The 13,688-nt window shown below is 47.6% G+C and overlaps 6 protein-coding genes across 6 annotated transcripts; 3 read left to right on the top strand and 3 right to left on the bottom strand.

The window, feature by feature from the left end:
* Positions 1–61: 61 nt before the first annotated feature.
* Positions 62–3,165, bottom strand: RhiXN_00461 (Secretory pathway protein Sec39; the record flags this gene model as incomplete). The annotated part of the gene is made up of 3 exons (XM_043320280.1): positions 62–947; positions 1,000–1,159; positions 1,215–3,165. The coding sequence occupies 3 exons, from the start codon at positions 3,163–3,165 to the stop codon at positions 62–64; spliced, it is 2,997 nt and encodes a 998-aa protein (XP_043179292.1).
* Positions 3,166–3,395: 230 nt separating this feature from the next.
* On the bottom strand, positions 3,396–5,079 carry RhiXN_00460 (cAMP-independent regulatory protein pac2; the record flags this gene model as incomplete). Its single annotated transcript, XM_043320279.1, has 5 exons — positions 3,396–4,218; positions 4,270–4,472; positions 4,525–4,734; positions 4,784–4,823; positions 4,874–5,079. The coding sequence occupies 5 exons, from the start codon at positions 5,077–5,079 to the stop codon at positions 3,396–3,398; spliced, it is 1,482 nt and encodes a 493-aa protein (XP_043179291.1).
* Positions 5,080–5,415: 336 nt separating this feature from the next.
* Positions 5,416–6,173, top strand: RhiXN_00459 (uncharacterized protein; the record flags this gene model as incomplete). The annotated part of the gene is made up of 4 exons (XM_043320278.1): positions 5,416–5,636; positions 5,688–5,694; positions 5,746–5,798; positions 5,858–6,173. The coding sequence occupies 4 exons, from the start codon at positions 5,416–5,418 to the stop codon at positions 6,171–6,173; spliced, it is 597 nt and encodes a 198-aa protein (XP_043179290.1).
* A 1,623-nt stretch (positions 6,174–7,796) lies between these two features.
* On the top strand, positions 7,797–9,960 carry RhiXN_00458 (uncharacterized protein; the record flags this gene model as incomplete). Its single annotated transcript, XM_043320277.1, has 2 exons — positions 7,797–8,023; positions 8,079–9,960. The coding sequence occupies 2 exons, from the start codon at positions 7,797–7,799 to the stop codon at positions 9,958–9,960; spliced, it is 2,109 nt and encodes a 702-aa protein (XP_043179289.1).
* Positions 9,961–10,158: 198 nt separating this feature from the next.
* RhiXN_00457 (uncharacterized protein) lies at positions 10,159–11,100 on the bottom strand (the record flags this gene model as incomplete). The annotated part of the gene is made up of 4 exons (XM_043320276.1): positions 10,159–10,175; positions 10,232–10,406; positions 10,462–10,628; positions 10,677–11,100. 4 exons carry the CDS (start codon positions 11,098–11,100, stop codon positions 10,159–10,161), a joined length of 783 nt encoding a protein of 260 aa, XP_043179288.1.
* Positions 11,101–12,677: 1,577 nt separating this feature from the next.
* Positions 12,678–13,010, top strand: RhiXN_00456 (uncharacterized protein; the record flags this gene model as incomplete). Its single annotated transcript, XM_043320275.1, has 2 exons — positions 12,678–12,789; positions 12,844–13,010. The coding sequence occupies 2 exons, from the start codon at positions 12,678–12,680 to the stop codon at positions 13,008–13,010; spliced, it is 279 nt and encodes a 92-aa protein (XP_043179287.1).
* Positions 13,011–13,688: the final 678 nt, after the last annotated feature.

The raw sequence follows: 13,688 nt of genomic DNA, 5'->3' as shown, positions 1-13,688 counted from the left end.
TACAATCTAATCGGAACACATCCTCCCCAAATAATTGACCATAAAACGTCCAATAAAATTTTTATTCGCCAGCCCCAATTAGCCATCCGACCCCTCTCGAAAGCGCATGTCTTGCTGAATTTGATACGGTACTTTCAGGACTTCTCGAGCGCGTGGACATTCCCGATACGACTGATTCATTATCCCTATCACCGCCCCCTCCATACCCCAAACGTCCACGAACGGAGAATGGGAAGTTGGCAGCCGCACCTGCAACGCGACTAAATGTGCGTGCTGCCGCTGCTGCGGCATCTGGACTGATCAAAGGAGCGGACAGATCGGGTATCGCGAGAAGGTCGTTTCCTGTGCGCGTTCTTCGTGAACTTTTCGTAGCTGGCTCCCGTGTTTTGAAGGCTTCCAATTTTTCCGCCTCTAACCTCTTCCAGGCGGCCAACACATCGTTCACATTTTCTGGAGGGCAGAGTTCGAGCACGTGGGCCAGCAGAGTCATCTTTGCCTTGGTGTCTGTAAACTCAGTTTGCCGTCCCAGTTGGTAACATGTATGCCAGCAGACTTCAGTAGCCTCGCGCGCGGCAGCGGTGTCTGACGCACGTAATTTGACAGCGGTCTTAACCATCCGAATGCTAACCTCGGCCGCCACCTCGAAGTCCTCCGATGATAGAGCCGCGTCGGCAATCATGGCAAGTGCTTTGACCTCTGCAGCTAGGTCTCCCCTAAATCCAAGCTTTGCAACGAGATCTAGTATGACTTGAGTGTGTTTGTATGCATCTTCGGTGCTTGACAGGACTCGTCCAACCAGACTGAGCCTGTCTTTGACTAAACGAATTTCAAGCGGTGTGATAGGTACTCCTGGTCGGGATACTACATTGAATGCGCAAATTCGGCTTGTCGCTTCGATAAATTCGCGCTCTTTGATGACCACTGGCGTGGGAAGAGGAACATTAAGACTATAGTACGTTAAGCGTATGGATATTAACCCATAATCGCAGACACTCTTACCATTCGTATGCCAATTTCATGTCACCACTATGTATATTGCCGGAGGTGGCATTATCGTAAAACTCTCGAGAAACCCTCAAACAAAGGTTTTCGACCACATCAGTCGGAAGCGGGGGCGGAATTCCTCGAGGATTAAGCATGTCATGGGCCATGTCGAATCCTATGAATACGCAGTTAGAAAACAACAAGCACACGCATTTGTAGTGGCAACATACTCCCGGAGCTTAGCAGCCCTTCAAAGAAAATCTTAACCACTTCATCTTTCTTCAGTGCACCGAAAGCACCCCTAAGATCGCCCAGTGCACCTCCGCTAAGCTTAATCATATCATCCAACAGCACCTCCCCGCCCTCCGCTCCGCTACGCCTCGCCATCTTAATCGCCCATGATCTTTGGAGAGTGGCATCGCCTGCGCTTTGGACAAACCATCTTAGCGGTGCAGGAACACCCCACCGAGAAAGCACTTCCCCGGATTCCAAGTGTACATCCAATATATCCAGTGCTCGACTGAGTGCACGAGCTGACAATGGCTTAAAAAAAGTGTACAAATCGGCAGGCGCTGTCCTAGGTTTTGCGGTGGTAGGGGTTACAAATGCTGCAAGTGAAGCCAACGTAGTGTCCGCTTCATCCGCGTCTGCGTTATTTTCTCCGGATTCGGATGTTTCCCAAGCTGGAAGACATTCAAATATCGAGCTCATAGTGGGCCACGCGTTTAGTGCATCTGAACCATACAAGCAAGCTAGGGCTAGACGGGCAAGGTCCTCGTCTTTTTGTATAATTCGTGTCGTTTCCGGAAGGTCGGCTTTGGATGCGAAGAATACAGCGGCAGCGAGATCAAGGGAAGCATTGAGGATCCAGCCATATAAGAGCTCATCGGATAGGCCTTGCTCAACTTGTACAGGAGCGGCCGCGTGTTTGCGTTGTTTCCGCGCATCCAGAACAAATAAGTATGGGACAACAAGGCGACGAATGTCTGCGGCTACGGTTTCAGGAGTGGACTGCGTCAGGTATGCACGAATGACCGCGGGAGGATCCATGGAACGCCATCGAGATAAGTTCCAGTCGTCCGCTGCTGCCAAAGGTTTGTCTTCCGAAATAGGTGCATCGTAAACGAGTCTCGCTAAGAGAGTGAGCTCTTCGCCCTCTTCGTCGAGGTCGGGTATAGCCAATGAAGCCGCATGCTGGACAAATGTAAGAGCAATATCAATCAGGCCAAGCGTGTCTATGGCTTCGATACGTCGCTTAAACCACACGGTCAATTCTGCACCCGAAAGTAATTCAGGTTGAGGGTTGGATGGCCTCTCGACGGTAATGGTTTCGAACTGGGGGAAATCCTCTACCCCAGTGTCTGCTAAAGCGGCTCGAACGTGATGTTGCTCCACCCAGTCTAAATCCTCACGCCAAGGATGCGAAAGTCTCGTTTCTTCTTGGGCAATGGCGAAGTTACATGTGGGAAGTAGATCGACGTATTCGATAGGGGATGCATGCGCCGGTATACTTTCGAGCACATGGAGCCGGAAAGGGAACAAATCACGTAGATGGTGAATGAATAAGGTTTTAAGGGCGCTAAATCGTTGTGTGGATGCGCAAAGAAGTGCTAAATGAACGATGTCGGTCGTTAGGAAATCAAAGAGAGATAAAAAAGGTGGTCCAGAAGAAACAGAGGGTGGCTTCTCCTCAGCCCAAGGATCGTCGTCCTCTACTTGCTCATTGCCATCCAGCGGGTTCAGTGATCTGGAGGCCAAAAGTTCGCCATATGTTCTGGTCAGGTCCAAGCGCCGCAACAGCACAGCTCTGAGGCCCAAAAGTTTCCTGCTTGTCTCGTCTTCATTCAGTGCACGTTTGAGTAGGTCGGATTCTGTAGGCCTGGTATGTTTTGAGTCTCGCCCACTCCTATCGTCCTCGTTGGGTTGCTCTTCAGGGTCGGTGTCTTCTCCAGAATTAACCAACTCGTCAACTGCAGTTTGAATCTTTTCAGAGGCTTGCGAGGTGCGGAGTAACCCAAGCTCGAGTAATGCTGTTTGTGCCTCGACATCCGAGAGAATTCGATCCGCGCAGGCAGCAGCTACCCAGAGTTCATCTTCTAGAGGGAAAAGTACATCCCGTATTATATCGGGACTTATATCTTCGTTAGACAAGTCAACCCAACGCTGGTATCTTTCATCCATGAGGCTGAATGTGGAGTCGTGTCGTGTCGCTACAGAAAGACGCCAGCGTCATGCCGATCCCGGCTCACGTGTCCATTTCTCACAGAATAGAGGACCGAATAATGATTGAATTTAGATAACAAGGGCTGCTCTATAAACTAGAATATAACTATAAAGATACAATTTGGACGGGATATCGAATAAAATCGCCTGATGTCGAGACATATGATGAATAAATTTAACCAAACTAATTAGTTTATGCTAGTGTTCTTGGCTCCTCCATATCTTCCCATAGGGACAGCCTCATACTCAACCGTCTCTCCTGAGGGCCCAACTTCGGGGTCGCGGGACAGAGATCCAAGGTGGTTTGACGTCGTTTCGGTATTCCCCAGCCGTATAGATCCATCGTTAGTCGACCCAGGGTATGCATAACATTGGTTTGTGCTACCCCCACTTCTATCAACATTTGATGGAGGAATGGGCCAATTCGAGCAGCCAAGATATTCTGGAGAAGGTGCTAATAGCTCATACTCTATATTAGGGGTAGGTGAGAAGGGTGATCTAGTACGGTTGAACTCTGTCTCTCGTAGGGAGCGCGCAACGTTCAAGTTCTTCGCCAGTGGTCGATCTTGATTTCCCGGGTATGGATTTTGACGGCCATCTCGTAGCCTGAGAGTCGAGCGACTAGACGAAGGGTTCAGAGTCGATTGGATGATAGATGGCGACAAAAGCGGGGTTTGATCTTGAACACTCGCGGGAGTATTGAATTGAGAGAACTCGTATTGCACAGCAGTGGTCCGAGCCTGGCAAGTATAAGCAGGGCCGTCGTAATATACCAAAGAGTCCACAATAGGCATGGGGTCCCAAACTCGGGTTGACGGGGGTTTTCGAAGAGGTGGGAGGTCATGTATAGGGCTATCTTGCTCCTCTATTCCTATAGAAGGAAGGTGAGGGAAAGAGGAGAGAGTAGAAAGCCCAGTGGGAGCCTGGGTCGAAGATATTGGCTGGGATGTACGACCCGATTCTGGAGGTACTTTTTCAGAGTCGACTGGGTTCTGTTTCTCGCCCTCGCCACTATAGCTCAAGTTAGGTACTTCCGGCGACAAAAAGTGAACAAAAACCCACGCATACACCAAAAGCCCATTTTCTAATTCAATACGAGGTGGCACCCGATAAGCAGATTTGTCTCTCAAGAGCTCTTGAGATATTATCAGGCTTGTAAACTCGGGATGTTCCGAAGGCGTAAGGAAACGCCCCTCCATCGCATCATCATAGGTATAGTAGCCTATGACATGAATGTGTTTGCCTTCAGTCATCAAAGAAAAGGTCTACCCTTTCCCATAAATGATTTGTCTTGATTCATACGTAGCCACCACTTACCCTTTTGACAAGGCCATCGGTCTTAAACCTCTCGTTATGGGTGAGACTACCAACGTATAGTTGCTCCTTCTTCTTTTGATCGCCGCTTTGCTCCAGGTTAGTATCTGTGCGAGAGCGTGTGAGGCTTCTTGCAGACGCCGGCTGAGGGGGCAAAGCTGCTCCCGCGCGCGACGTTGGACGAGGTTCATGCTTCTTCATTTCTCGATATACCTATCATAGTATAAGATAAGATTTTAGAAATCGAGATCAACTACCCTACCAAATAATTGCCGATGATGCGCGAAGGGCTCCAGACCAAGCTTTTTGAAAGGTAAGAAAGCGATTAATAAACAGTAAAGCAGAAGCTCACGTATCGGTAAATCGCCGGATATTTGACTCGAACTCATCGTAGACAAATATAGCTCCAGAATAGATGTTTTGTGCGCGTTCCTGCTCAGTTAAACGGCGGACGAGTCGGGGGAACAAACCACGCTCGGCTGCTTCGATGATGAGAAGCGCATCTTTGGTGGACTTGAGCATAAGCTTTGGGGGTTGGGAATCTTTGGATTGGACCATGGCAGAGGAATGTCGGTGCTAGTGATTGAAGCTCGCAGTGCCGCGGTGCGCTTTTAGATAAATAGCTCTGGCACAAGCCCTCGTGTCTCAACCGGGAGCTGTTTGTTCTAGCTCCATGTATGACGGTCTTTGTTGGGCCGTACCGAACATAGAGAGCGATCGTGAATGCCGATGGACCGTCATTCCCTTTGTTGCCACGATAGCTATGATCACAAAGGAACGGACAAATGGACCTATAAGCGCCGGCGCAATCACCCTGACCAATTTCAGATTAATTATCTATTTGCCCTCCGCAATCTCAGCCACGCGCGATTCCTCTCCACCACATCGAACGCCATGCCTCAGCGTCAGAACAAGAAGCGGAAATCAAAATCCTCTGCAGTCCCCCCACAGCCTGCTCAGGAGAAACGGAAGGAGAAAGCTCCTGGCCCCCTCGACCCTGAGTTTTGCCACTCGTCTGAGTCTGAGCCAGAGGACTACGGCGATCTTCATGGCCAGGAAGAATGGGAGATTGATGGTGTGGTTGATTCACACTGGGGAGAAAACGGGCGGATGAGGTAGCTAAACACCCAATTAAACGGATTTCGGAAGACTGAATAGGCACACAGCTACAAGGTATTACCGTAATGTCATTCCCTAACACGTACAATTGCTCATTGTACATAGATCCGCTGGAACAAGGACGATTGGCAACGGGCAGATGGTACTAGTGAAGAGTGGTGAGGATACACTTCTTTTTCTTCCAGTTTCACTGATACGTTTATTGGGGAATATGCAGGATACCTGAACCCAGAGACACCCGCTCAACGCACGCAAATCTAGTCAAGAAGTACAGAGCTAGAGAGTTTAGCAAACTCGGTCCCTTGGAAACCCGGCCCTTTAGTATATCCTCCAAGGACGATACCTACTATTCTCATTTGTACTTCGGGGCTCCTGGATGTTCGAAAAACCTTTGGAATCAGACCAACTATCTCGGGATATTTGGTATGGGAGACGCTCCAGTATCCCGCTTTTACATGACAGATCCGGATTTCATTCCCGAGGACAATGATTTGGATTCGGATTCTGACCAAGTTCTGACCGTCGCCACCTAGAGCTAGGAATGTGCTTATAAAACAGAGCGATCAACTTCACTTAGTCTCGGAGGTTCTCCTGTTGCTCCTGCTCTACATTCCCCTAACTGCACTCCAGGAGTTGGAAAGAAAATGGAATCGAGCCGCGTCTGATGTAGGCGCTGGTCCAATTACGCTAAGAAATGATATAGACAAAACCATCCCCTCGCTGAAGAAAAATTTTGAATACAGTGAGATGGAACTTCGCTGGTAAGTTTTATCTTTTCAATCAAAGCTGCAATGACGCCCAAAAACATTACAACTTTAAGGTCTCCAGACTTCGAAGCGAAGGATATCCTCTTGGACCAGAAAATTTTACTAGATGTGACTGTTCCGAATGTGATATTAATTACCCCTACAAGTGTGGTTGTCAAGCTCCTATACTTGATCCTGCTCGCCCCGAGTCGCGCATAAGTTTGCTATGATCGGAACGTAAGTTTAGTGGAGCGATCATCATGGTGGAAATCATCTGAATCCATTTTAGGGTCGGTTTAACCTGAAATTTAAAGGCGTCTCTGTAGAGTGTAATCAGGTAAATGAAGCACCCAATTTTGTTGTTAAATTGCTAACACCGTAGCCTATTGCGTTTAAGAGTTGTCGGTGTCCGCAGAGTTGCCCGAATCGTGTTCTCCAGCGTCCCCGAAGTGTCCATATCGAAATCGTTAAGTATGAGATTCGAGGCTGGGGGGTTCGCGCCCGAGAGAGGATCAAAGCTGGTCAAGTCCTCGGCTCGTTTACGGGGTGGGTGACATTTCTATCCAGTCCTATACTTTAAGTATTAACAGATTCCCCTTTGTTAAGAGAGATAATGTAAGTTTGTACAATAATCAGTCAGCGCATATACTCAAAATAATTGAACTTTCATTGCAGTACTAAAGAAGCCGCGTCGCGCATCCCGTCCAATATTGCTACTACAGAAATGTCTAGCGGCCAAAGACGACGTTCAAGGACCGCAATCTTTACATGTTTGATATAGATTCGCAACACAATAAATACACACTTGATTGCTGGGCAGTAGGGAATTGGACGCGCTTTATCAAGTGAGTTTGCTCTGCTTGTCACTTGATGTTTTCTCACTAAACGAATCTTAATAAGCCACAAGTGTGAGCCTAACCTGAAGATTTTTTCAGTGCTTTATGACACACTGCCTGATGTAGGGTCTTATTATTTCATACAAATCTATATCACTAACACACGCAAGACCGGACTTGAACGACACGCAGTTGTTGCATTGAAAGACATACCGGCAGGAGAAGAACTCGGGTTTGATTATCATCCACATGCCGAGCCAGGAGAGGGAACGATTCCTTGCTCTTGTGGTTCGCAGAATTGTCGTGGATACATTTAAGTAGTTGTTTAAGTATGATATGGTACTAATGCGTTCTCTTAAACTTTCATGTTCTTTCTTTATCTGAATGTGCATATCATTAAAATCTGTGCAATACTGTGCAAGGGCATATATACCATCCGTCACGTGGATCCACAAGAACCGGAACTCTTACGTGATCCTGTCCGCACTTACAGCTCCGTCCCACTACAGCTGAACTTAGCCACCATAACGATTATCACGCCACCCTTTCCATCTCTTGTTTATTATATTCACCGATGGACGCACACAGCTCTAGCCAGATACCTCCCCCGCTTTATTCTGAAGATCCACAGTGGCATCAATTAGACTCGACGCTACCAGACGACCGGCCGTTGATTCTAATCACACCCTCTGAGGGCAAAACGACGTTTCAGTCTGGGTTTCTCGGAGCAGAGGGAGACGTTTCTTCTTTTGAGGGGGAGGTTCACATCAAAAGCGCGTCAATAGAGAAATGGCAGAGTGTGTAAGCCAATCCGTTTCCCCGGTGTCTCACTTACTCACGAGGTGGGATATTCTAGTACTATCACATATCGATCGGAAGAACATGTTGGGATTAACAAAGTAGAGCTTGGGTTTTCGAAACACGTTTTGTATTCGCAGGAACAGTCACCATCGTCGTCAACCAGCCCTGATACCAGTACCTTGCCAGGGGTACTGCCATTTTCGATCCCTCTTACACCCGATACACCACAGTGCCTCCACACTTCAACCTCAGGTATAACTCATATTCTTACTGTCACCCTAGAGTCTCCTACGCTCCCATCGACTAGCAAGTCTATTGAAATCCATACTCGGCGCTACACAACAATTACATCTCCTTATTTACCAGTGGCCCCTCGCCGTATCTCTCTTGACGCCCCGACACCAACCACTGTCGAAATACCGCGCACTATTTTTCGTTCTGGGGAACCCATTCCGCTTTATTGGGATATCCCACCTCCAGATCGAGCCGTGATACAAAGGGGCGTGCGTTTACGAAATCTTCGCGCAGAATTAGTTCGTTTGATCCGAGTGGATACCGGTGACGAAGACGAAGATGCTGAGTCGCTTGTGTCTGAGGATGAAACGGGATGGGCACCGGCCGAGCCCGATATGAACTTGTTCAATAGCCCACCTCCTACCGCCGGTTTTGAAAAGGGCTCATCTATGCAAGCTGACCAACAAAGTGCTTCGAGCTCGCTTCCTTCCGGTGGTCCTATACATCCTACTATTGTTACTCGATCCGGTGCTCCTGCACGATTTCATCCAACGAAACATATTCAAGTCCGCTTGGTCCTGCACGGTCTATCTCACGATCCTCACGCTGATATCCAAAGACAAGAGAATACTCACGAAGTTTGTGCTTCGATTTCCCAAACAACTTTGATGCACGATGTCTCGTTCCATGTAATCCTCCGAGCATCCTTCCTAATCGACGGACAGGAACAAACAATCAAAGCACGAATTCCAGTTACGATCATCCCCCGCGTAATACCTCAGGTTGAAGTCCCTGGAGAAATTGAAGAAGCATACATGAAGAAGCACGATAGACCTCCAGCGAAGACTGTGCGTGCGGCTGATGCCGATCATGGCGAGGGCCCTAGCAACGGACCACCTCCAGCATTCGAGGAAGGTACATCAATAATTGGAGGTGAATTGGGTGCACCACCACCTTCTATTGATGCTCCTTACGCTGTTCCTCCTACGCACCCAAGTTCGTCCCAACCGCCAACTTTTCATGAATTAGAATCCCGGGCTAATGAAGACAACTTACACGATGGGCGCTTACCTACGTTTTTCGAGTCGGAATCTGCCGCAGTGGCCGCTTCGAGTTCATCAGCCTCGCGAGTGCTTCCTCCTGCGCCTTCTGGTACATTTGGAGAGTGGACTCAGACAAGCCCCGATTCGGGAATGGAGCTTAGGTTCCCTGGAGAGGGCTCAAGTTACGGCTTTGCTCCGAACGACCAGTTCGATGGACTAACCTTAGGTCTATCACATGATGAACAAGGACTTCCTAGTGACCCCGGGTTCTCTCACCCACACTCTCGTGCGGTGTTAAGTCCGGATATCCTTGCCGACATTAATTCAGATCCTCCTCCGCCTCTTACGCCTGTCGGCGATGACCCCGTTTCAAACTTAACTATGAGATTGCAGTTGATTGCTGCTGCCTCTTCTGACACAAACGAAGCCGCCCCACCACCACCACCTGCACTAGACGACCCTGCTGACCCACCACCAAGCATAAACGACCATTTTCGTCAAAGAGGTGGACTCGCGCCTGGTTCCGGAGCATTAACTGAAGCACCTCAACCGGTTCATGTTGACGGGGCTCTTCCGCCTTACCTTAATACAGGTGTTTCTGCCCCAGTCACTGCTGGACCTCCTGCGTATGCAGATGTACCACCGAGAGAGGAGAACTAGATGAAATAGCTACTTTAGTTTCACTCTTGCCTATAATTTGCACGTAGAGGAATGTAAATTATCGATGTTACTACAATCAACGGATACACTAGCTAAAGTTGCTCCGGAAGCAACCCATTTATAGATGAAAGCATTTCGGAGGCCGAAGTCGTACACTTCATAACCTCCTCATTAGTACTGAAAATCTCATCAAGCCATTCAGCTGACTGTCGAGTCTATGAACAAGAGGTAAGTATGAGCGCGAAGCACATGCAGTAACTATAGAGTCTACGTGCCTGTATCCCCTTATAATCTAGATTCCGCCATTGTTCTTCCTGTTCTTCCCGAATAATATTGAGCATCTCACGGCGGATAGCACTTAAACCTCCAACGGTTTGGTTACCAGATTTATCGTCCGTCTTCCGCGCCATAACCAAGACCTCCTTTGATTCAGTCTTCTTTTTTTCCTGCGATTTTTCAGCTTGCTTATACAACCTTAACATGGCATACTAGATAATTGACCTTTGGCACGCTTGAGGAAGGAGCTGGTTCGTCGGGATCTGGTGGAGGGCCTTCGTCGTCCGAGTCCTCGCCGCGAGCTCGTTTCTGTTTCTTTGACAATGCATCAAGATATGTCAGGCTTGGGCGTAATTGTAATACGTCATGTACGGGATGTAGATATAGTTTCCCTGTTTCTATGAATAAATACGCAATACACATAATTTCCGATGACTCACCATCGCGAACTACGCCTAACATATATACACTGGTACTCTCCAATTTTTCGCTTCTTAGTCTGACTTCGCCTAGACGTTGCTCCTCCCTTTCTCGTTCTTCCCTCTCGTAATCCCGCTTCTTGCCTTTAGCCTGCTCTTCTCCAGCTGCAGCCTGTGCTGCATCTTCATCGGCTCGTGCTTGACCTAGCTCTCTTCCTCTGTCCACATTCCAGACTTCTTCACGAGTATCGTTAGGAACTTGAACTTCGTATCGACCAGCTTTGGGTTTATGTCGAGCTTTGATTCGTTTGCCAGTGAGAGCCGCTGAAGGGGGGACCTCAAGAGGCCGTGACAATAGCGGGTACTGAAATATGTGCAGGTTTTGGTCCAAGGAGCCAGATAAGTAGATGGGCAAAGTAGTCTCGATTGTGTCGTTTTCGTCCATGTTGCAAATTAAGTGAAGATGTGTCGGCTACAAAAGTAAATTATTACGATCGCCGGTCACGTGCGTTGGGTGGGAAATAGTCCATTCGAAACATATCACTCTGCAAAATCCATCGGAGCTCGCGAGCCCGAAATGCTCGAGAAGCATAAACGAGATTACCACGGGCGCCTCGCTTAAGTTTCTCGAGCATTTCGGGCTCACGAGTTCCCGCGGATTTTGCAGAGTATCAAGATGAACTACAGTGGCTCACCCGTAATCGTGAGGTGGTACTGGTAGGCTTAATTCGCTCATACGAGTCATCATGTACGAGTCATCAGGTGGGTATTACCCCCACAAGTTCCATAATAGTGAATCCTCCTTTGTCGAGAACGCAGCAGTGCTCCACTCTTGGAGCTGACTTTTGGTCGGAGATATCATTCTTAATCCTATCGGGCATTACCCCTATTCCTTGATATACTTAACCATTTTATCAAGACCATGTTCTGATACCAAAGACTATTGCTCGCCTTCATTGTTACGCTCTCTCCAGCCGCCCTTCGCTTCTCTCTCCAAATCTACATTCTACCCGAGACAGGTCGGTGATAGTGGAGACGCGACATTTAACTATATTCTCGCTCTATTAAAATAAGTTATTGGTGGAATCCGGATACACTCGTCCTCTTCTACTTGAAATTGATTCAATTGCGTGAATACTTGAAAGGTTCTAGTAGCTATGCTCCGAAAAAATACAATGGCATGTTGGTCTGTATTCATCCGAGGTTCATAGCGTGGCGATCGGGTGGCAGCAAGTGTCATCAGTACCGATTGTTTGTGGAGTAGATATATGAACTCTACGGAACTACGGAGGACATGAGCGTCCATCTATTTAACAATCAAAGGTTTGCCTTGAGTCAGCTGAACATCTGCAACTTGTGTACAGATATTTAACATCAACGAATCTACCTGACCTCAAAATCAATTTGTAAGGTTTGTGGTATATACACAGTGGCCCATGCAACTAACGACTTTGTCTTTTGAGCTGCTTAGATCGCAGGCATGGGTGAGTAACTAACCGCCACCTACTTGATTTTTGGACCTTTAATTTTCTTTGTTGGTGCATTTTCTTTCAGCTCATGGCACATGGCACATGCTACCATATGGCCGTAACTCCACAGTCCATGTGAAAAAGGAAATTAAGGTGTTGTCGTGTAGAAAGAGTCACACAACGCGGAAATTTCTGATTGTCAATCATATTGGTTTCAGTGGCTGTTCCAACCATACATCCTATATAAGCCTTTAATCGACAATATCCCATCGACCGAGTCGCTATTATAGTAAAAGTCAACTCTTACATGGCACCTTGAGCCCCAGTAGCCCCTCAGGGGGCGTCGCTCCCAATTGATCGGGCAATCTGGGCGCAACTGGGGGGAGGTTTGTGGGTTGGTAAATTAGAAATAGGGGTGCGTACGGAAACACAGCCTTCGTTACTTATAAATATAGGGTGGCTAGTGGCAACCTCTTCGTCCAAGAACATCCAACCATACATTGTCTCTTATTAAATAGTTATTCACTCACACACGAATAGTATTGTCATCACAATGAAGTTCTCTATCGCTTCTGCTGCAGCCCTTGCAGCCCTTTCTTTGAACATTGGCCAAGTGGAAGCCGGTCCCATCGCGATGGGCTTGTGCTATACTGCATGCAACGCCGGTGCGTTTGAATTTGGCTTTTTGTGCGCCATTCAACTGATAGGGTCGATACCAGGCTATGTCACTTGCTGCACTGTTGCGGGAGTGACTGCTGGAACGTTCACTCTCGGGCTTGGCATTCCTGCTGCCGTTGCCGCTTGCTCTTTGTACAAGGAGCATGCATGGCGGCATGCACCCCTTTGCTTGTTGCTCCAACCCCATAATTTTCTCCAACAAGGTTAGCATCATAAGGCTTCAAATATGTTTAATATCTGTTTGTCGTATCACGTTGTTTACTTGCGGGCATCAGTGTACATTAGTTGCTGGATCATAAAAAAACGTGTGCTATAGTGAGCCACCCCAAGATCCAGATTCGGTAATTTGAAACCACAGGTACTACCTATCTCCAGACGCGGAAACATGCATGCCCGATCACGAATTTGATATATATCCTTACACTAAAGGAAGGGAGACATCTAAACGAATAAATATATTAATAATTGCTAGGAACAAAGTGTGACAGTGGTGGATGAGCTTCTTGCCTTAAATGAGCGCAATTTAGATGTTGTAAGCTATTCTGCATCGTCCCATATCTGATGAATGGTCGGGTGTGCTTCTGTAAAACCAATCGTTGGGCAAGTGTTCAAACAATTCGTAAACCCACAAGACTGTAAGTACCTATCGTATAGTCCATTGAGAACCTAGCTCAGACAAAAGGGTCTATGCATATAACTACTAGGATGAACAAAGGATCAGTGCACGGTGTATTTGGATCGTTCAGATGCGGGTGTGAGATCCAGGTACATTGTAGACATTGTTGAATATTGCGCCGATTTCGTTGATTCGTTCGTGAAACACAATAAATACACATATTCAATTCGTATCAAGTAGCACTCAGATAACATGCTGAGATGTTTTATC

The sequence above is a fragment of the Rhizoctonia solani genome, chromosome 4, assembly GCF_016906535.1.
Source record: "Rhizoctonia solani chromosome 4, complete sequence".
Classification (NCBI taxonomy): Eukaryota; Fungi; Basidiomycota; class Agaricomycetes; order Cantharellales; family Ceratobasidiaceae; genus Rhizoctonia; species Rhizoctonia solani.
This window is presented reverse-complemented; position numbering and strand designations above follow the sequence as displayed.